A 21,220-nucleotide genomic window follows, 5' to 3' on the forward strand; every position below is an offset into this window, starting at 1 on the left:
GCACTGCAGCAGCTGTGCTGGACGGGACCTCCCTGCACCTGTCTCGTCCTCCCGTGAGACCAGCGAGGACGTGGGACTTCCACCCGGGCCCTCTGTGCTCCAGGGTTATCGTATTCCGGAGGAATTCTGTGAAAAATCACTTTTCTCTGTTTCCTTTCGGCCTTTTAAGACCCTGCTGGTTACAGCTCTCTTTGTCACTAGTCACGTGGGACCAATAATTGCTGAAATTTGGTCTCTGTTTTCTCAGCTGATCTGGGTGACCCGTGGGGCATCTTTTGGAGTATTTTTAGGGAGCTGGGGCGGAGGGAGTCTCAGAACTCGATGTCTGAATCATTTCCCCATGAAGGCGTTTAGCATTTGTCCACTGCTGGCACAGAGTTAGGCTGTGGATTTTGGAAAATCACAGATGAGTGGTGCCGGGTCTTCCCGTGGGATGTGGAGGGTGTGGAGGGCCGGCTCGTGGCTGGAATGTGCATTACCTGGACAGGGCCTGCTTTTTTTTTTTTTTTTTTGCTTTAAAATATATTGTTGTAAAATAGACATAACGTAAACGTCACCGCCTTAGCCGTTTTCAAGAGCAGCGTTCACCCGCGTTAAGCACATTCTCACCGTGCCGCCGTCAGCACTACCCACCCGCAGGACTCTCTCATCTTTCCAGACCGAAGCCCTCTCCTCACTCGGCGCTGTCTGCCGCTTCCCCCTGCCCCTGGCAGCACGAGTCTGCTTTTTCCTCTGTGTTTCCCACTCGAGGGTCCTCCTATAGCCGGAATTGTACAGTATTTGACGTTCTGTCCTTCTCCAGAAGGACGCTGTGGCCTGGTCCGAATGTCCTTCCTTTTTTTAAAAAAAATTTTTTGACATGGAGTCTCGCTCTGTTGCCCAGCTGGAGTGCAGTGGTGCGATCTCGGCTCACTGCAGCCTCTACCTCCCAGGTTCAAGTGATTCTGCTGTTCAGCCTCCTGAGTAGCTGGGACCACAGGTGCACGCCACCACGCCCAGCTAAGTTTTGTTATTTTTAGTACAGACAGGGTTTCACTATGTTGGCCAGGGTGGACTCGACGTTCATGGTTTGGTTACATTTAGCCCTTCTGGCTGGGCACTGTGGCTCACGCCTGTAACCCCAGCACTTTGGGAGGCCGAGATGGGTGGATCATGAGGTTCGGAGATGGAGACCATCCTGGCTAATCTGGTGAAACCCTGTCTTTACTAAAAATACGACAAATTATCCAGGCATGGTGGCATGCGCCTATAGTCCCAGCTATTCAGGAGGCTAAGGCAGGAGAATCACCTGAGCCCAGGAGGTGGAGGTTGCAGTGAGCCAAGATCGCGCCATTGCACCCCAGCCTGGGCGACAGAGCCAGATTCCATCTCACAAAACAAAAAACAGAGAAAAACCAAAAAGCATCTAGCCTTTCCAAAGACCCTGGCATTTCTGCAGTATTACCTGTAAATGCCATGTGCAGAAACATGGGTTATTTCCACTTTTTTTTTTTTTTTTTTTGAGATGAAGTCTCCCTCTGTCACCCAGGCTGGAGTGCAGTGGCGCGATCTCGGCTCACCGCAACGTCCGTCTCCCGGGTTCAAGCAATTCTCCTGCCTCAGCCTCTCAAGTAGCTGGGACTACAGGTGCGAGCCACCATGCTTGGCTAATTTTTTTTTTTTATTTTTAGGAGAGATGGGGTTTTACCATGTTGACCAGGATGGTCTCAAACTCCTGACTCAAATGATCCACCCACCTCAGCCTCCCAAAGTGCTGGGATTACAGGCATGAGCCACCACGCCCGGCCTGGGTTATTTCCACTTTTGGGCTGTTTTGAGTAGTGCTGCTGTGAACACAGGGTAAAAGAGGGTCCGCTTTTTAAGAAGGTGGGTATCAGGACCTTTGCTGACGCGAGAGGAGCCGGCCTCCTGGGGCCTCGCCGCCGTTACACGGGATGGGGGTTGTGTTGTCCTGAAAGCTGGTTACAGCATGTCCTGAGAGCCCACTGCGTGCCGTGCTCTGGGCTGGGCACTCGACATTCGTGGTTACATTCAGTCCTTCCAAAGGCCCTGGCGTTTTTACAGTCTTATCTATAAACGCCACATGCGGAAACAGGCGCAGAGACGTGAGTGGGACGTGCCTGGGGTCTGTCTCGTGGCCAGCACGGGCGGGACCCGCTGGCCTGCTGCTCCGAAGCCATCATGCCCCACCCCCCTGCTGCCCCATCGCCTGCCACGGCGGAGGCTGGGTGTCCAAGATGGAGGTGCTCAAGGTGCGAGGCGACAGTGGGGTTAAAAGAGGACATAGTTTAGCTGGAAGAAGCACGTCCTCCTTTGTGGGTTTCTGTCCCAGTCTTAAAATGTAAGTCTAATTATTCAGCGAGGGAAGCCAACAGATCAGGAGAAGGCTGACCTGGAGAGATGGTGTGTTCATTCAGATACTCCTCCGAGTCTGTTTCATCGAGAAGGAGGTAGAGCTCCGGACACCCTGGCCTGGCTACTTTTGTGGCGTGTGATCAGGGACTGCTCCCCGTGGCCCTCCACCAGGGCCGTGAAAGCTGCCAGGACCGTGCCGCCACTGGAACCACAGGTGTATCTTGGGGCTGGAACCTGGGGTCCCACGTGCAGCAGGGGCCGAGGCTGTGGACTTTGGAAGAAGTGTGACATTAGAGAAGCAAGGGGTCGGCCCCCGCATTTCGTGGGCGGACATTCCTCCCTGCTGGGTGTGGCTGAAAGTCCTGGAGGGTCTCACTGGTGCAGGGAGGCGAGGGGTCATTTCTTGTTCTGGGATTGTCCCTAATCACTGGGCGTTCCAGGCCCTGTCACTGTCCAGGAGTCCCTGGGGATGGGAGGTCGTGCTGTTTCTGACTTGAAGCCTCTGGCTCCCTTTATTAGATTTTGTTGTATGTCCCAGCAGTCCTGACCTGGGTGTTCCATCAGATTTCTGTCCCTGTGAATGTGGCTGTCACCAGTGACCCCACTTTGAACTCCAGACTCACGCGTGTGCATGACCGGAGGGGGTTAGCCTCTCGAGTCCGTGGCTCAGGACGCAGTCCCACCACAGAGGGAGGGCAGCCCCGCCCGCTCACGCCCCATCGCTGTGGTCCGTGCTTTGTCTGCCTCGGCAGCCTTGGTCAGATCTGGAAGCAGCTGGAAGCTTTGGTGTCTTAGTTATGAGTTTCAAAGAGCAGTGAAAACAGGCTGGCAGGGCTCGGCGAGAAGTGGGAAGTATTTGGGGTGGGAGGGACCGCACGGTGCATTCTTGATTTGGTGCATTTTTCCCTCTGACTCTTTCTGGGCAACAGACCTCTAGGAATGTCTGTGAAATGCCGAAAAAGCAGGAAGTGATGTCCCTCTGCATCCACAGCTGACACACGAGGCCGTGGCGCTCCGTGTATGCTCACCTGGGTTTCTTTTCGCCCCACAGTGAGTGACCTGCAGGCAGAAGGCAAGAATGCCATCAACTCGCCGACGTCCCCTGCCCTGGCGGATGTTCACCCTGAAGACACCCAGCTCGGTAAGGGCAGCTCCTCCGCTCCCGGCCCTGAAACGGTTGAGCGTCTGTGGCGCAGCGTTGGTCTTGCGGAGGCCAGCGAGGAGCCCCGTAGATCTGGCCTCTCGATCAGATGCTGGGGGTATTTGGGAGTCTAAGTTCTTAGCTCAAGGTCGTGGTTAGAAAAGTCCCCTGGGAAACACAAGTCCTTTGTGGGTTTCTGCCCCAGTCTTAAAATGTAAGTTTTATTATTCCGGTGGTAAAGCCAACAGATCAGGAGAAGACTGACTTGAAAAGATAGTTTGTTAAATTCAGTTCCGAAAGCAGGTGTAGCAGGCCACTCAGGGCTATGCCGTGCCATGCCACACCACGCCACGCCATGCCACGGAAGGCCACGTGGGAAGCATCAGGCAGAGGCAGAAGGAGCAGGGCCAGTGCCTTTATTTTGTATTATATATATACGTATTTTCAGATAGAGTCTCAGACCGGGCGCGGTGGCTCATGCCTGTAATCGCAGCACTTTGGCAGGCCAAGGTGGGTGGATCACAAGGTCAGGAGATCGAGACCAGCCTGGCTAACATGGTGAAACCCCGTCTCTACTAAAAATACAAAAATCAGTTGGGCGTGGTGGCATGTGCCTGTAATTCCAGCTACTTGGGAGGCTGAGGCAGGAGAATCGCTTGAACAAGGGAGGCAGATGTTGCAGTGAGCTGAGATTGTGCCACAGCACTCCAGTCTGGATGACAGAGCAAGACTCCATCTCAAAATAAAATAAAATAAAATAGAGAGATAGAGTCTCAGTCTGTCACCCCAGCTGGAGTGCAGTGATGTGATCATGGCTCACTGCAGCCTTGGCCTTCCAGGTTCAAGTGACCCTCCTGCCTTAGCCTCCTGAGTAGCTGGGACTACAGGGGTGTGCCACCACAGCCACCTAACTTTGTGAATTTTTTGCCATGTTGCTCAGGCTGGTCTCCAACTCCTGGGCTCAGGCAATTCTCCTGCCTTCATCTCACAATGTGCCGGGATCACAGGTGTGAGCCAGTGCGCCCGGCCCCAACACCCTTACCGTGGCTTTCTCTGAAGGAATGGGTGAACAGGCCTGGGCCTGACTGGCTGGAATCATTTCAGTAGGCTCTGGGGTACAGGGACTATCCTGAGTCTTCTGGTACCTGGCCCTGGGGAGATTAGGGTAAGGATATTGGCTGGGAGTGTAGGAGCCACAGAAGAGCCAAGAAAAGAGGTGGTTGGGGGCCGTGGGCTCGGGGCTGTGGGCTCGGGGGCCGTGGGCTCAGGGGCTGTGGGCTTGGGTCTCCGGGCTCCGGGGGCTTGGGCTCTGAGTGGGTTTACATATGGAAGGTGTGGTCACAGAGGGTGGTTTACCATCTCTAAGAATTAGCTCGCCCTGAGGTGCAGCCTCTCCAGAGTCAGCAAGGCCCCAAGATGCCAAGTCCCAGAAGATACAGAAAACAGGACGGGCACTGTGACTCACGCCTGTAATCCTAGCACTTTGGGAAGTTGAGGCGGGTGGATCACCTGAGGTCAGGAGTTCTAGACCAGTCTGGCCAACAGGGCGGAACGTTGTCTCTAATAAAAATAGAAAAAATTAGCCAGTGTGGTGGCAGGCGCCTATAATCCCAGCTACTTGGGAGGCGGAGGCAGGAGAATTGCTTGAATCCAGGAGAGAGGAGGAGGGTGCAGTGAGCTGAGATGGCGCCACTGCACTCCAGCCTGGGTGACAGAGACCATCACCAGGTGGCCGGGAGACCCCAGCAGGATCTGCAGACACAGCCACCTGCCTGGGGCCCTCAGGCCCACTGTCCTCCTCCAGGTGGGGTCAGGAATGAAAGCCACCCCAAGGGACAATTAGAGGCCGGAGACGCGTCTGAGAAAGTGTTTGGTGACCCTAAGGCTGAAACGACGCCTGCCCTCCTCCACCCTTCACAGTCTCTGGTTCAGGTGCTCCATCCCCCTTGGTGGCCGACTGAGGCAGGACCCCTCAAGGAGCCCACAGTCCTGGGACATCAGAGCAGGCATGGCATGCTGCCCAGTCCAGGGGTTGCTGCGGGGTCACACGTGGGCTCAGAGCCTTCAGCAAGAGCAGAAAGTTCCCCTTGAGGTCCACATGAGCTGGCTGGGCCCGAATTTTGTTTCTTCTCTGTTCAGCGAGAGCAAGGGGTGGGGATACAGGGCAATGCTTAGATTTGTAGTGTGGTTTGAAGGGAATGTTCCCAGAAATGGCCTCTCTGAAGGCTGGGATTGGGTAGTGACCTACTCACTCTCCATCCTGCACCCTCCACATACGCGTGTGGACTCACGGCCTGGCCCTGCTCCTTGCCCGCCCGAGATGGGTGGTCTGGAGGGGGTCTCAGGCAGGGGTCACACAGGTACACCAAGGCCTCCTTCGGGTAGGAGAGCTTGGAAGATTTGGCGTTTGGACTCAAGGATCTCAGCTGGGGAGCTGAGGTCTGAAGAGTGAAGGAGACATGAGCCAGGGAGAGAGAGTCAGACGGCAGGGGCAGGTGCCACGGCCCGGGGAAGGTGGCGGCGAGGCTTCAAGGAATGAGGCGAGACAGGACGGGCTGGAGCAGATCGCACCAGGAGGGTGGGAAAGGAGCCTGGAGAGGGGCCTCGGAGGCTGCCTGGAGGATGCCAGCCTTGATCCCAGCAGGAGCGGGAGGCTGCGGGGGCCTTGGAGGAGACGTCACCAGGACTCCCGAGTGCTCCCTGCACGTTACCTGGAGGGTCCTTCCCAAGCATCAGATCTGCAGGACTTCAAAAATAGTTTCCCCACATCGTCAGAGTTCAGACGCTGCCGCTGGGAAGTGGCGTCGCATCCGTGTAGGAGCAAAGTTTCACTCAGTCGGACGCCAAGTGGGGATTAACAACAGCCATGGAAAGACTCCCTCAAAGCCATTTGCTTTCTTTCTTTTGTATTTTATTATTTATTTTTAAAAATAGAGACGGGGATTTCACTATGTAGCCCAGGCTGGTCTGGAACTCCTGGGCTCAAGCAGCCCTCCCACCTCAGCCCCCCGAAGTGCTGTGATCACAGGCAGGAGCCACTACACGCAGCTTCAACGCCGTTTTCGTTTTGACCAACACGGTCAGTGTCTCCAGCCCTGTCCCAGCCTGTCTGGGCCCTGGGACCTGGTCTCTACTGTGTCCTGGCCGTTTCCACATGTATGTCCTAGGGGTATCTGGCTTCTGCCTGGAGCCCCTCTTGTGCCCTTTCTCCTCTTTAAGAGAGAAGCATGGTGTAGAGCCTCCTGGCGAGTGGACCCTGGGCCCCACCCATCCCATGTTCTGCGCAAATCCCGGAGCTGGACAGCGTGGGCGGCCTGAGACCCCCTTGCCCTTCCCTGAGTGTGTTCAGAGGTGCTTGGAGCCCGCTGGCTTCTGTGTGGCGCTGGGCATTTCTGCCACGGAGCATGCCTGGCCTCTGGGGGTCCCACCTCCCCCGCCACCACCATGGCACCGTCCTCCGTGAGGGGCTCAGCTGGCTGCCTGGTGTCCGTGGGATCCAGGCTGAAACATGGAGGGAAAGCAAAAGGTAGAGAAATGGAAGAGGGTGAGGATGGGCACATTTCGCTGATAAACATCATCCCCCCGCCGCTTTTTTTTTTGCCATTTCTTTCTCAATATGTTTTCCGCATGTTATTTTACATACAAGCTTGCATGTTGATTCTTTTCCACTCAATGTACCAAACGTTTTCCATCTCATGACCATCCCAGTTCTTCGCGTGTATTTGTGAATAGCGGCCCTGCGGTACTACCTGGTGCCTGAAGCTTTCCCACATGTCAGATTCCAGGCCGGGGATGCGTCTCATGCCCTGTGAATGCTACTGTCTCATTATTTCTCCTGAAAAGTGGAAATGGTTTGGACCGGTTGTTGGTGAAGTCTGGGAGAGGCAAGGCCAGGCAGACCGATGGAGTCTGACTTCATCCCTTTACAGAAGAGGGGAGGCTGCCCCGTCCACCTTCCAGAAGGTGGTTCTTGCAGTCACACAACCCCGAACTCCCTAGTGCTGGGCTCTCTGCTTCTTCACTTGTCAGAGATGAGGCCGGCCCGAATCCCTGCTAACCCTACAGTCGCTGACTGTGGCTTCCTTTTGTCCCTGGCAGAGGAGAATGAGGAGCGCACGATGATCGACCCCACCTCCAAGGATGACCCCAAGTTCAAGGAACTGGTCAAGGTAAGGAGCCCCATCTCGGTCAGAACCTTCCTCTTAGGGTGAGGGCTTGGCTTTGGGGTTCAGGGCTCTGGTGGACAAAGGGAGCTAAATCCGGGAGCTCCTGAAAGGGACGCTGGTGCAGCGTGAGAAAGTGTACGGATGTGTCGGCAGAGCAGGATGGCAGGGAGGATCCGTCCCGCAGTGCCCAGCGCCTCCTGTGTGCCCCGCTCCGCTGGGGCTTTAACAGCCAGGCTCGTGAGCTCTGTGCTGGACAGAGCTCGGCAGGAGGGGATTTCAGGGTTCGGAATGAGCGCCGGTGTGAGCTAGCGTAGCTCCCTACGGATGGAGTTGGAACTCCCTCTGGAGCCTGGTGGGGTCTGGATTTAGACGCAACCCTAAAACGCAGGAGGGCGACCCTCCGGCCACTCCTGCCGAGGAGCCAGCTGATGTTGACCCCTGTGCTGGGCGGACATCTGGTTTCCACCACGTCTGGAGGTGTGAATCGCAGCTGGGCGAGGAACCTGGCTGCCCCACTTTCAGAAGCCGGGGAGCGTGGAGGGGAGGGGCCCGTGGCGCTGGCCTTGGGCTGTCCCCCTCCAGCGTGGGTCCTGCTCATCACGAGGCAGGGCTTGTGCGGGTCCAGAGTGCAGTTCTGTTACTCTGACCTAAACCATGGCAGAGAGTCCCTTGAAGAGGAGAGGCTGTGGGCTCTGCCTGACCCTGGGGGACCCGGGGCTGGCCCTTGGGCAGATGGCCATGGCAGACATGGCTTCTGCAGCCCACAGCCAGCTTGGGTGCCCTGGGAGCCTTGAAAATGGTGATTGTGACAGTGTCTGCCAGAAACAGACACTTTTTTCTATTAGAAGTACTTTTTAAAAAGCTTCTCCACCTTTACCACCTCATTGGACCTGACGCTGGGCTGTACAACTGTGTTTCCATGAGGGCTCATTCAGAATCAGTAAAATGGCTTGCAAGTGATATTATCTTAAACTTTATGTTGAGGCCGGACGTGGTGGCTCACGTCTGTGATCCCAGCACTTTGAGAAGGCAAGGCAGGTGGATCACCTGAGGTCAGGAGTTTGAGACCAGCCTGGCCAACATGAAGTCCTGTCTCTACTAAAAATTTAAAAAATTAGCCGGGCATGGTGGCAGGTGCCTATAATCCCAGGTACTCAGGGAGGCTGAGGCAGAAGAATCGCTTGAACCTGGGAGGTGGAAGTTGCGGTGAGCCGAGATCGTGCCACTGCACTCCAGCCTGGGCACTAAGAGTGAAACTTCATCTAAACAAAACAAAAAAAACAAACAACAACAACAAAAATCCCCTTGAAAAATGTCAGTTTTAGGACCCACCCAAAGATGGTGATTCTTAATAACTTAAATTACTTAACTTTTTATTATTATTTTTTCCTGAATACTTACTCCGTTATTTTGAACAGAATAATGTCGATGAGGAAATTCGCTGTCTTTTAGCCATCAAAACGTTGTACTTGGGGGATGTTCAAGCAAGGGATGTCAGAGAAGTCAGGCCTGTCTAGATAAGCAGATCCAATTGTGTCAATATCTAGAGCAGGTGTCCCCAGACTTTTTACACAGGGGGCCAGTTCGCTGTCCCTCAGACCATTGGAGGGCCGCCACATACTGTGCTCCTCTCACTGACCACCAATGAAAGAAGTGCCCCTTCCTGAAGTGGGGCAGGGGGCCGGATAAATGGCCTCAGGGGCCCGCGTGCGGCCCATGGGCCGCAGTTTGGGGACGCCTGATCTAGAGAGAGGTTGATGATGGTATTGGCTCACGTGACTATGGAGGCTGAGAAGTCCCACGACCTGCCATCTGCAAGCTAGAAAGCTGGAGGGCCAGTGGTTTAGATGCCAGCCTGAGTCTGCAGTCCGAAGGGACAGGAGCGGGGTGGGAGAAGACCCACATGCTGGCTCCAGCAGCCCTCAGCAGAGAGAAGCGACTCCCCACCTCCTCCACCTTTTTGTTCTGTGGGGTTGGATGAGGCCCATCCTCCTTGGAGAGGGCTGTCTGCTTTACTCCATCCACCAGTTCAAATGTTCATCTCCTCTGGAAACACCCTCCGAGACACACCCAGAAACAACGTTTCACCGGCTGTCTGGGCATCCCGAAGCCCAGGCAAGTTGACACAGAAGATGAACCATCCGTGGACCTTTCTCAACTTTTTTCCTTTGATTTTTGAGCAATGCTTGAGAGTTCACAAGCTCCATTCGCAGGATTATCTCCTTGAAACAACTGTGGGGGGCTGTGTCATCCTTGCTGCCATATGGAGACTCAGAGAGGTGAAGGAGCCGGGGGAGGGGCGGGCGCTGTGGCTCACGCCTGAAATCCCAGCGCTTTGGGATGCCAAGGTGGGGGGTTGCTTGAGCCCAGATGTTCAAGATCAGCCTGAGCAACATGGCGAAACTCTTGTCTCTACAATACAGTACAAAAATGGACTGGGTTTGGTGGGAGGCACCAGTAATCCTAGCTCCTCAGAAGGCTGAGGTGGGAAGATTGCTTGAGCCCAGGAGGTCATTGCTTGAGCATGTCTGTGAATAGCCACTGCACTCTAGCCTGGGTGACAGAGCAAGACCCTCTCTCCAGAAAAAAAAAAAAAAAAAAAAAGAGCGAGAGGTTTAAGGCTGGGGTCAGTGATGTGTCTGTGCCTTCACTGAGCTGGGTTGTGTGTGGGGTCCTGTGCTCGGCCCTGGGGCTGGGGAATGGGTAGGTAAGTTCCCTGCTGTGCGGGATTTGATTTATGGTCCTCCCAGATGCATGCAGCACCACCCACCCCTGCGTCCGTCTGAAGGCCTCCAGGCTGTTTCCCCGTGGCGAGGCGAGGGCTGGGCTGCAGTGTGTGGCAGCCAGCACCGAACTGGAGGGACCTGTGGAGGCTCCAGCTGCTCTCTCTCTTCCAGGTTCCAGATTGAGAAGACGGCCACATCGAGGGCCGTGGGGTGGGCTGGCTGTTTGGGAAAGCTAATTCACATTCTGCAGGGCAACGTAGGACTAAGGACAGGAAGGAGCCGAGGAATAAATGCCTCTCCCGACTTCCCTGAGGTGGGCTTCTGAGACCATGGCTGGCGGAGATGGGCCGTGTGGCTGAGCAGCATCTGGGTTTTCTTCTGAAGCCGTAGCCAGCTCATGCACCTGCCTCGCCTCCCTTCCCCTCCCTCTTGCTAGTCTGGGATGCCCTCCCCTCACCTCCAAGCTCCTGCCAAAGAAAATGCATCAGCAGTGAGTTTTGCCCTGGCTCTGTTTTGCAGGGAACCTGGGCCAGAATCGTGGCCCCCAAAGACGACGATAATCCCTGGAGCCACTGAGTAGCACCTTGCATGGCAGAGGGACCCGGCGGGTGGAGTTGAACAACCTAGCAATGAGGGGGTCATCCTGGAAGATCCAGGGGGGGCCAGTGGGTTCGCTTGTGTCCACAGAGGGACGGGGGAGCTTTGACTGCACATGAACATGGCAGCTTGACCCTGGAAGCAAGGTGGCAGCTTCTGGCTCTGAAGATGGAAGAAAGGGCCACACGCGGATGGATGCAGGTGACCTCTGCCTCTAGAAGTGGAAAAGACAAAGGAAGTGGAGAATCCGGGAGGAACCCTAGAACCTCCAAAAGAAACTAGCCCTGCGGACTCCTGGATTTTGGCCCAGTGAAACAGATTTTGGACTTTGACCTCTGGGACGGCAAGAGAATCCATCGAGCTATTGGAAGCCCCTGGGTTTGCGTTACTCTGTTACAGCAGCCACAGGCAACTAACGCGACCCCCTTCTCCAAGCTGCTGCCTCTCCTGCAGCTGGCGGGCCCCGGCCCCTGCGGCCAGGCAGGGTGGGTTTTGGTACCTACAGCAGCAGCAGCAGCATCCTTGGCCATTTCCTGGTAGGACCAGTTGCCAGACACTGAGATGCCTGTTACTGCAACTGTCCCAGCAGGCTAGAGCATGTGTTTCTGGAGACAGGCAATTTCCCGAAGCCTCCACCTGCTCTCGGGCTGCAGGGTGGCAGACGCTTTCCACTTCTGATCGATCATTTTCCAAAATAAGCGTAGACACAGCAACCAGGAGAGCAGCATCGGTTCAGCTGCCGGTGGCACGGAGGGGATGTGCATTAAATATTAGTTCTCACCGACGACGACAGCCTTTTAAACAGAGAAGTGCGGGCGGTGGCAGGTGAGGCGATGGTGCTGAGCTGGGGCTGCGTGTGGCTCATTCGCGTTTGTCAGGCGTGCAGGGGGCTCTCTGTGCGGCCGGGGTTTTCCCTGAGTGGATTTACTGACGTCTGTGGATTCTCCACACTGCCCTTCTTTTGGCTTGCAGAGGAGTCAGATGCAGAGTGGCGTGTGTGTGCAGGTAGGGGTGAGCAGGGGAGGGTCAGCCTGCCAGCCACTGCCTGAGCCGGAGGCCAGCACAGTGGCCCGTCCTTGGGCTGCAGCTGAGCTGGGCACCCCCAGACATGCTCTGTCCAGCCCCTTCCTGTGTCATTCCCTCCCTCCCCTCCTCCTCCACTGCCCCTGCCACCCCGGTCACCTTGCTCTTCTGAGGACACACTGAGTAAGTACCCACTGGGTGAAAGGAGACGGTCCCCCAAGCCCACCCTCACTTCTGACACCAATGGCAAGTTCAGGATTTCCAACACTGCCCTGAGGTTTGAACACTTGCCTGAGGGACTCCCAGAGCCCACCTAAAGCTGTCACACTGCCAGTTATGGTTTCGGATGGTGAAGGGACACAGACGAAAAGCAGCCGAGGGAAGAGTCTCCCAGGGCGGAGTTGAAGGCACCCACCCACGCCTCCATTGTCCCTTCACCGTGGGCTCACGGGCAGCGTTACTCTCCTGGTGATGTGGGACCATCCGCACGCGGTCTCGTCAGCCGCGGAGTCGTCTGAGCGTCCCTGTCCAGAGTTTCTGCTGGGGTTCCCTGGCATGGGCGTGGCTGACTGTCCACGTGGCTTATCTGTCTCCAGCCCCTCCAGCAGCTGGCTGATACAGTGCGGCCAAAAGCCCCCTCCCTGAATCACACAGCTACTCTCTGGCTGGCCCGAGGCCCCTGGGTGAGCAGAGGTACTTTATCAGGCAGGGTATTCTGGGGCTTAGGCGGTTCGGTCCCAGGGACTGCGGGCAGAGGCCCGACCTCTCTCTGGTGAAGGTTAGGCTCATTCTCACGTACCCGGCCTCTGCCCGGAGCTCTCTGCTCTGCTTCCTTCCGTTTCCTCCCGGGGGATGTATCTCCTGCCCCGTCACTCCGTCACGCTTTTCCTGACTCCAGTCCCCTTTTCTTTGCCGGGCTTGCTGCTGCCTGGAGTCGGCTCTTGTTTGTGGGTTTCTTTTCCATCTTTCTCCTCCCTCAGCATGTAATCTTACGCCGTGAGGGACCGTGAGCGTTCTGTTCCCAGCCGAATCCCCACGGAGAGAACGGATGGGGGGTTTGGGTCAGCAGCGCCAGCAGGAGGTTCACACCAGGATCTCCCAAGATGGCATGCGGTTTAGAGACGAGACAAATGTGGTGGTTTGTGGTGGTGGTTTTGAGATAGGGTCTTAATCTATCACTCTGTCGCCCAGGCTGGAGTGCAGTGGCATGATCTCAGCTCACTGCACCCTCTGCCTCCCAGGCTCAAGCGATTCTCATGCCTCCGTCTCCTGAGTGGCTGAGATTAGAGGCATGCGTCACAACACCTGGCTAATTTTTTTATTTTTATTTTTAGTAGAGAGGGGAGTTCACCATGTTGGCCAGGCTGGTCTTGAACTCCTGACCTCAAGTGATTCGCCTGCCTTGGCCTCCCAAAGTGCTGGGATGACAGGCGTGAGCCACCGCACCTGGCCAGATGTGGTTTTTTTTTTTTGTTCCACCCCAAACCTGTGGGATGCCATCAGGGAGGAGGCTCTGGGAGTAGGGGTGAGGACTGGGGTAAACCTGTGGATTGGACGCTGACGGAGGTGGTCCCAGGTGCTTGCCTTGGGAAGAGATGGCCAGTCTGGACGGTGCAGACAAAACACCTCCACGTGACCTGTGCGATTCTCTCTGCTTTTCAGAGCGTCCTTTGGGGGCTGCAGGCTGTGGTGATCTAATGCTAGTGGATTACAGCTAAGTAGCCCTTAGTAGAGGCCACCTCCCAATGGTTCCTCGGAGGCATTTGGTCCAGAAGCAGATGTTTTTAGTGCAAAGCATAGACCATATGTAGGCCTGAGCAGGTCAGGGGGCAGGCAGGTCTGACTGACACCCTGATCCATTGGACATGGTGGCGTGGCCATTGCCTGTGGCCACATCACAGTCTTGAGACTGGGGGACATTCTCAAGGAAGCCTGGCTGGTCATCTAGTTTTCTCTTTCTCTGTTCTCTGTCTTCTGCACTTTCCCCTCCTTATCTTGATTACCTGTCCTGCCTCCCCCGCAGATACCCGCCTCTGACCTCTGCTGCCTCGAGACTGTCGCTGTATAAAATATTGTGAGCTGCCCCCTGCTTCTGTTTAAAAAAAATTCCTTCGCTGTGGCTAAGGCAGGCACGGAGAATGAGGCCAGTCATTCGAAACTTGTCTCTGAGCATCTATTATACTCATGTATTATACTGTTAAGGGGTGAAGATTGGCTCTGGGGTCAGCTTCCTGGATTCAAATCCCAACTCAGATTAAAGTGGGATGTTGTATGATTTCTGGTGCTGCAAAAGCAGTAGCACTTGAATATAAATTTCCTCAGCAAGGCAATTTACTTCTAGAGAAGGGCGCGTCTCACAGACAGAGCAATGGCGAGCACACCTGGATGAGGGAGGGAAGGGGTTCTTATTCCTGATGCAGGTAGCCCCCACTGCTGTGTCATTCCCCTGTTGGTTAGGGTTGGACCACGCAGTCGGAGCTAATTCCGTTTGGCTATTTTAAAGGGAGCTGGAGTATGAGCCAGAGTGGTGGGGTAAGTAATTTGGCAGGAAGGATGGTTACGGGACAGGTCAGAGCAGGTGACCAGGGGCAGCTCAGGTCAGAGCAGGTGACCAGGGGCAGCTCCGGTCAGAGCAGGTGACCAGGGGCAGCTCCAGTCAGAGCAGGTGACGGGGAACAGATGTGAACTATGGATTAGAACTGATGGGAAAGTTGTTTACTGAAACTAGTGGCAAGGGGGCACAGAGAACCAGGAGGTTAAACTGTAAAATGGACGATGAAAGAATAAGAGAGGTGAACATACCGACTACTGATTCTCCGAAGAGAAAGTTGGAGTTCACTGTAACAGGGAGAATAACAGCGCCAACCTCAGAGTGACTTTGTAAGGATAACGTTACATCATACACCCGGTCACCCGGTGTCACTGTCAGGGCAGTGCTGAGAACACGAGTGTGAACAGGGCAGCCTGGGAGGGAGGTGGATGGACAGATGGGCAGTGCCAGTTTGGAAGTGGGCACAGGCATCCGGTGGGTTCAGGAGCCTGGAAGACTTATCCTAAAGTCGTCTTTGCTGGCGTGTCTTCCTGCAGTATTTTCTCCAACCTTCTCCAGCAGTGACCTGAATTACTTACGGGCGAACAGCTGCCCAGGCACCGATAGGATTAGAGATGAGATACTTTATATTTTTAATGATTCTCAAAGGAGGGAGTGGTTATTTTTATGCTTTCCAGACTGAATAGCCAGGGGAAGCCTATGCACCTGTGGTATAAGGGGAAACCTAGACCCGGTCTGAGCCTCCAGGTCCTGGTGCAGATTCCTAGCACACGGTGCCTAAAACCTTTGGGATTTCCTGAGTGATAGGTGCATCTTTTGTTTTTTCATGATGAGACCTGGGTTTATGCTAGTGAGGTGACTCAGGGTGGGGGCTGGCCCGGGAGTAATCAAGGGTTGGGGCTATCAGTCCCATCCTGCCAGCCTCTGGTTGGGGCAGAGAGGGGCTGGAGAGTGAATCAAATCACCAATAGCCAATGATGTAATCAGCCATACCTACCTCATGAATCCTCCACAAAACCCATCAGCGGTGGGAATCAGAGAGCTTCAGAGCTGGTAAAAGCATGGAAGTGCTAGGAGGGGTCACACAGAGAGAGGGCACGGACACCCCAGCCCCTTCCCCAAAATGCTACCCTACGCAGCGTTTCTATTCATTACGCTGTCCCTGAGTTCTAACCTTTGTAGTAAGCTGATAATCCTAAGTGAAGTGCTTTTCTGAGCTCTGTGCGTTCTGGCAAATCACTGAACTGGAGGTGAGGAGTCCTGATTTGTAATCAGTGGGCAGAGGTGCGGGCAGCCTGGGAGCCCCTCTGCAGCTGGTGTGTGGGGTGACGTCAGCTTGGTGGGACGGAGCACTTCGCCTGTGGGGTCAACTTCAGGTAGTTCGTGTTAGAATCAGAGGGAATTGTAGGACACTTTGTTGGTATCAGATAATCACAGAATTGATTTGTTGGAATGACACGTTTGGTGTCGGAAAAAAAACCACACATGCAACATTTCCTGAGCAGATTGGCTGAAAGCAGGCTGCCTGCATCTCATCTGGGGGTGCACATCCCCCCAAGAGCAGATTTCATATCTCATTCCCTGGTTGGTAAGACAAGACCCTTCCTGGTCTTTAAGTTATGTTTGCTTCCTCTCTTCGTCTACATGAAGAAAGTCAGCTGCATGAAAACGATCCTCTAGGCAGAAACCGGTGCTGCTGGAGCCACATAGGGTGCCCTCCTGTGCCCCCGGCCGCTGCCGGGCCACGTCTCCTCCTGCCTGTAGCAATCAGCCCTCGTCCGACTCTTTTTGGAGGTGATTAAAACGTAACTGTCATAGCTCTTGGGGAGACAGGCTGCAGATCCTGATTATAATTCAGAAGGATCTAAAGGAAAAGTAATTTTTTAAAATTCTGGTTAAAGCAAGCTTGTGAGACATGCGTGATGGAGTGGTGTGCAGAAGCATAATTAATGTACGTCCTAGACATCTGCCCGCAGGATTCGGGGTTGGCAAATGAGTGTGTCCCTAAAAATAATGGCTGGTGCTATCTTTAAAAAGTCTTTTGTGGCACAGCGGATTAAGATGGATGGCTGGGAAGTACAGCAGCCGGGTGAGCTGCGGTATGCAGGAAGAAGTTGTACCTCCTGGGGCTGGCGGTGAGGCTGGGCTGTGAGCGGCATTTGCTTCCCAGAGCGGACTGCCGTGGCCTGCTGCATGGAATTTGATGGTAATCTCTTTCTGTTGGTTATTTTTGGGTTTGGTCTTTGATCAGGTTCGAGATCCAGATGTGATTCTTTTTTTTTTTTTTTTTTTTTTTTTTCATAGTAGCAACATTGTCTCTTGTCCCTAACAAGTCAGAGCTCTGGGCCAGGCGGCCTCTGGAACCAAATGTCCGCATGCCCAGGAGACCTTTCTAGAAAGTCCACAGGCGGTCCGGCAGTTCGAGCCCTTTCTGTGGGTCTGTGTGTGCTCCAGCCGCTGCAGCTGTGGCACTGAGCAGAGCCCCGGCCCCGCCGGCGGGAAGACAGACCTGCCGAGTGGAAATGAGATCACGTGGCCTGCGTGCTCTGACGGCTAGAACGGGAAACAGGACTGTGTCTTCCCTGCAGAACTGTCTTGGTTTCCTTAGAGTATCAGTTGACTGTGACCTGAGATTTATCCTGGACTCCCCGTTCTGTTCCACGGGCCTGTGTGTCTGCCTTGACATCAGTACCCCAGTTTCAATGATTGGAGCTTTGTAGACAGGTTTGAAACGGGGGAGCCTGGGCCCTCCAGTTTTGTTCATCTTTTTCAGATTGTTTTGGCCATCCAGGGGTCCCTTGAATTGACATATGCATTTTATTTTAATTAATTAATTTTATTTTTTGAGATGGAATCTTGCTGTGTTGCCCAGGCTGGAGTGCAGTGGCACAATCTCGGTTCACTGCAACCTCCACTGCCTGGGTTCCACAGATTCTCCTGCCTCAGCCTCCCGAGTAGCTGGAATTACAGGCGTGCACCACCACGCCCGGCTGATTTTTGTATTTTTGGTAGAGCGGGGTTTCACCATGTTGGCCAGGCTGGTCTCAAACTCCTGACCTCAGGTGATCCACCCACCTCTGCCTCCCAGAGTGCTTGGATTACAGGCGTGAGCCACTGTGCCCGGCTTGTATGTGCATTTTAAGACCTGCTTGTCACGTTCTTTACAAGCCATCTGGATAGTGATTAATTTGTAAAAATGATACTTATTATCTTTTCAAACTGCCGAAGTAATATACACTGCTGAAAACCTGGAAGACGGAAAAATCCAGCAGAAGGCAGGCAGGGCTGTTTTTTTTTTTTTTTTTTCATATGTGTCCCTTCAGGCTTCTCTGCGTTTTTCGTGTTTCCTGCACAAATTTGGAATCATTCCACAGCTGGTGAATGTCTAGGGCCACAGTTGAATTAGTACCTTGAGATAAATTAGAGCTGGTCTTGCTGGGTCACGTAGTGTGCACAGGGCTAGGGACTGACATATTTTCCTTTCTGAATGAAGATGCTGAGGTCCAGAGAGGTTATGTGAGTGACTCAAGGTCACATGGCTAAAACCCAGGTGGAGCTGGATTTTTGTTTGTTTGTTTGTTTGTTTGTTTTTGAGACGGAGTTCTTGCTCTGTCACCCAGGTGGAGTGCAATGGTATGATCTCAGCTCACTGCAACCTCCGCTTCCTGGGTTCAAGAGATTCTCCTGCCTCACGTGCCACCACGCCCACCTATTTTTAAATTTTTAATAGAGGTGGAGTTTCACCATTTTATTCAGGCTGGTCTCCAACTCCCGACCTCGTGATCCACCCACCTCGGCCTCCCAAAGTGCTGGAATTACAGGTGTGAGCCGCTGTACCCAGTCGGAGCTGGGTCTTAATGCAGACCCTCCATATTCATGCCTTGCTGTATTTACACAGGCGTGTACACCAGCAGGTCAGGATTTTAGGGGGTGTTTTAAAATTCTGCCTACAAACTTTTTTTTTTTTTTTGAGACAGGGTCTTGCTGTCACCCAGGGTGGAGTACAGTGTCACTGACACAGCTCACTGCGGCTTTCTCCCAGGCTCAAGCAATCCTTCTGCCTCAGACCCCCAAGTGTCTGGGACTACAGGTGTGCACAGGAGAATCGCTTGAACCCGGGAAGCAGAGGTTGCAGTGAGCTGAGATCATACCAGTGTACTCTACCTGTGTGACAGAGCCAGAAATCCATCTAAAACAAAACAAAACAAAACAAAAAAAACCCAGCTCCGCCAGAGTTTTAGCTATGTGACCTTGAGTCACTCACTTAACTTCTCAGCATCTTTATTTGGGAGGGAAAATAAATCAGTCCCTAGCCCAGCTGGCTAATTTTTATTTTTATTTTTATTTTATTTATTTATTTATTTTTTTTTTGTAGAGACTGGGTTTTACTTTGTTGCTCAGGGTAGTTTTAAATTCCTGGGCTCGAATGGTCCTCCTGCTCCAGCCTCCCAAAGTGCTGGGATTGCAAGTGTGAGCCACTGTGCCCAGCAAACCCATTTTAAAGCCATTAGCCAAAAATTATGAGAGACACGCAGAGCACTATGGGGGTCCCTTACCTGGTATTTGCAGCATCTCTTGGGCTTGGGGCTCTGAGGAGGTAGAAGAGGCACCGTCACTGGCTTTACCAGGCTGTCGAGGGCTGAGTGATTGGTGAAGGGAAGAGGTCTGGAGCATGGGGGGGCTGCAGGTGGGAAGGAGGTCAGCTGGGGAGCCGGGAGGATCACGGGGAATCCGGGCTGGTAATCAGGCCGGCAAGAGAGTGGAAGCAGGTGGAGGACAGCTTTGAAGACCGAAAAGCGTAGTTAGGATTGCCGTCCAGTGTGTCTGGAAACTGTTCTCGCTCACATTTAAATGACACACTTCAAAAAAGAAAAAAAAAAAAAACCCATAAAATGCCCTCAAGCAGCCAGAGCAAGTTCCTGAGGGGTGGGGCATGGAGGCAGGGGTCTTGGTTCTATGGCTGGGGGAGCTGGCTCGGGGTCAGTGGCGGGGTAAGTCTTCAACAGCCACTTTGGGTAGCATTCCCGGTCTCTTGGTCTGGGGGAAATACCCTGACCTGAGCGGCTTCATGGCCCCCTCCCCTCCCAGCCTGGGGGAGCGTCCAGGGTTGGCCCCGTCCTCCTCCTGTGCCCAGCTCACTGGCAGGGCTCCTCCTGGCTGTCCCCTCTGCCTCCAGCCCTCTCCCCTCAGGTGTCCATGCAGCTCGCCCTCACCCCTTCCTGTCTCTGCTCAGATGCTGCCTCATCCCAGAGGCTCCCAAAATAGCCACTGGATCTTAATACAGACCCTACATATTCATGCCATGCTGTGTGTTCCATAGGCAGCCGTGTGTAAACAGGAAAAGCATGGTGCTGGCTGGGCACAGTAGCTCATGCCTGTAATCTGAGCACTTTAGGAAGCTGAGGCAGGAGGGTCGCTTGAGCCCAGGAGTTTGAGACCAGCCTGAGCAATATGGTGAGACTCCCCACTTTTTACAAAAATTAGCTAGGTGTGGTGGTGCCTGCATGTAGTTCCAGCTGCTCAGGGTGCTGAGGAGGAAGGATCGCTCCAGCCCAGGAGCTGGAGGCTGTGAGTGGCAATCATGCCACTGTGCTCCAGCATGGGCAACTGTCCCTACAAAAGCAGGGGCGGGGAAGTGTGCCGTGTGGAAGTGCGCACTGGGGCTGCGGGTGGCATCATGAGAAATGGTTCTGTGACTTCAGCTCGGTCTTCCATCCTCTGCTGGGTACCCAGCCTCTTCTGCCCGCCCAGCCTCCCCCTGCCCTGTGCACCCCTTTCTGCTCAGCTTTTCCCCCCTGGCCCTCCACAGTGCCCTGGGCTGGATGATCCTCATGTCTTTGAGATCACCCTGACTTATATTTCGTCTCTGTCTGCCTCCCCCTTCCAGCCTGAGGGCAGAGGACACAGTTACCTTTGTCTCCCGCAGCGGCCCGGCAGGAAGAGGCTTAGTGACATTGTGGAGCTGTGTGTGACACCATCACCCAGATCCGATCATCACCGTACAGTCCTTCAGCAAAGGACAGGGTCGTAAATCCTGGATCGCAGTGGAGTTGAGGGGCCCCAGGACGAGGTTGTGGGGGAAGGCCCGGAGGAGCTGTCCTGGCAGCTGGTGGGTGGAGGGAGATGTGGGTACGGGCAGGTTTGCTTTGCCGTTCAGTCAAATCCGTGGTTTGTGGCTGTGTCACCAAGGCCTAGGGAGAGGAGGTGACAAGGTCAGGATGGCTGAAGGGGGTCTCTGCCTTGTCCCATGGGCGTCAGGGCCTGGGGAGCTGGCAGGTGTCCCCCTACTCTGCGCTCCATGGGCGTCAGGGCCTGGGGAGCTGGCAGGTGTCCCCCTACTCTGCGCTCCATGGGCGTCAGGGCCTGGGGAGCTGGCAGGTGTCCTCCTCCTCCATGTGCTGTGGGTGTCAGGGCCTGGGGGGGGGGTGGGCAGGTGTCCTCCTCCTCCCTGCCCCGTGGGCGTCAGGGCCTGGGGGGGGGCAGGTGTTACCCCCACTTCCTCAGTGCTGCTTCCAGGCCTTCCCCTCTCTTCCTTCCCCAGCCCTGCAGCCACAGGCTCTACCAGCGACTTTCACCTCATGCCCCTTTGCTCAAGGGACAGGGTCATAAAACCTCTGACCACTGACCCGCTCCCTTCGGCCTAGATACGCCAGCCTCGGGG

The 21,220-nt window shown here is 54.5% G+C and overlaps 1 protein-coding gene across 2 annotated transcripts in view; it reads left to right on the forward strand.

The window, feature by feature from the left end:
- PARVB (parvin beta) overlaps window positions 1-21,220 on the forward strand; it is a 137,164-nt gene that overhangs the window by 64,317 nt on the left and 51,627 nt on the right. For both annotated transcript variants that reach the window (XM_039463225.2, XM_003932743.4), the window contains exons 2-3: window positions 3,407-3,496; window positions 7,595-7,665. In XM_039463225.2, coding sequence (XP_039319159.1) covers window positions 3,407-3,496; window positions 7,595-7,665 — 161 coding nt within the window. The remainder of the gene's footprint in view (window positions 1-3,406; window positions 3,497-7,594; window positions 7,666-21,220) is intronic.

The sequence above is a fragment of the Saimiri boliviensis genome, chromosome 21 (assembly GCF_048565385.1).
Source record: "Saimiri boliviensis isolate mSaiBol1 chromosome 21, mSaiBol1.pri, whole genome shotgun sequence".
Taxonomy (NCBI): domain Eukaryota; kingdom Metazoa; phylum Chordata; class Mammalia; order Primates; family Cebidae; genus Saimiri; species Saimiri boliviensis.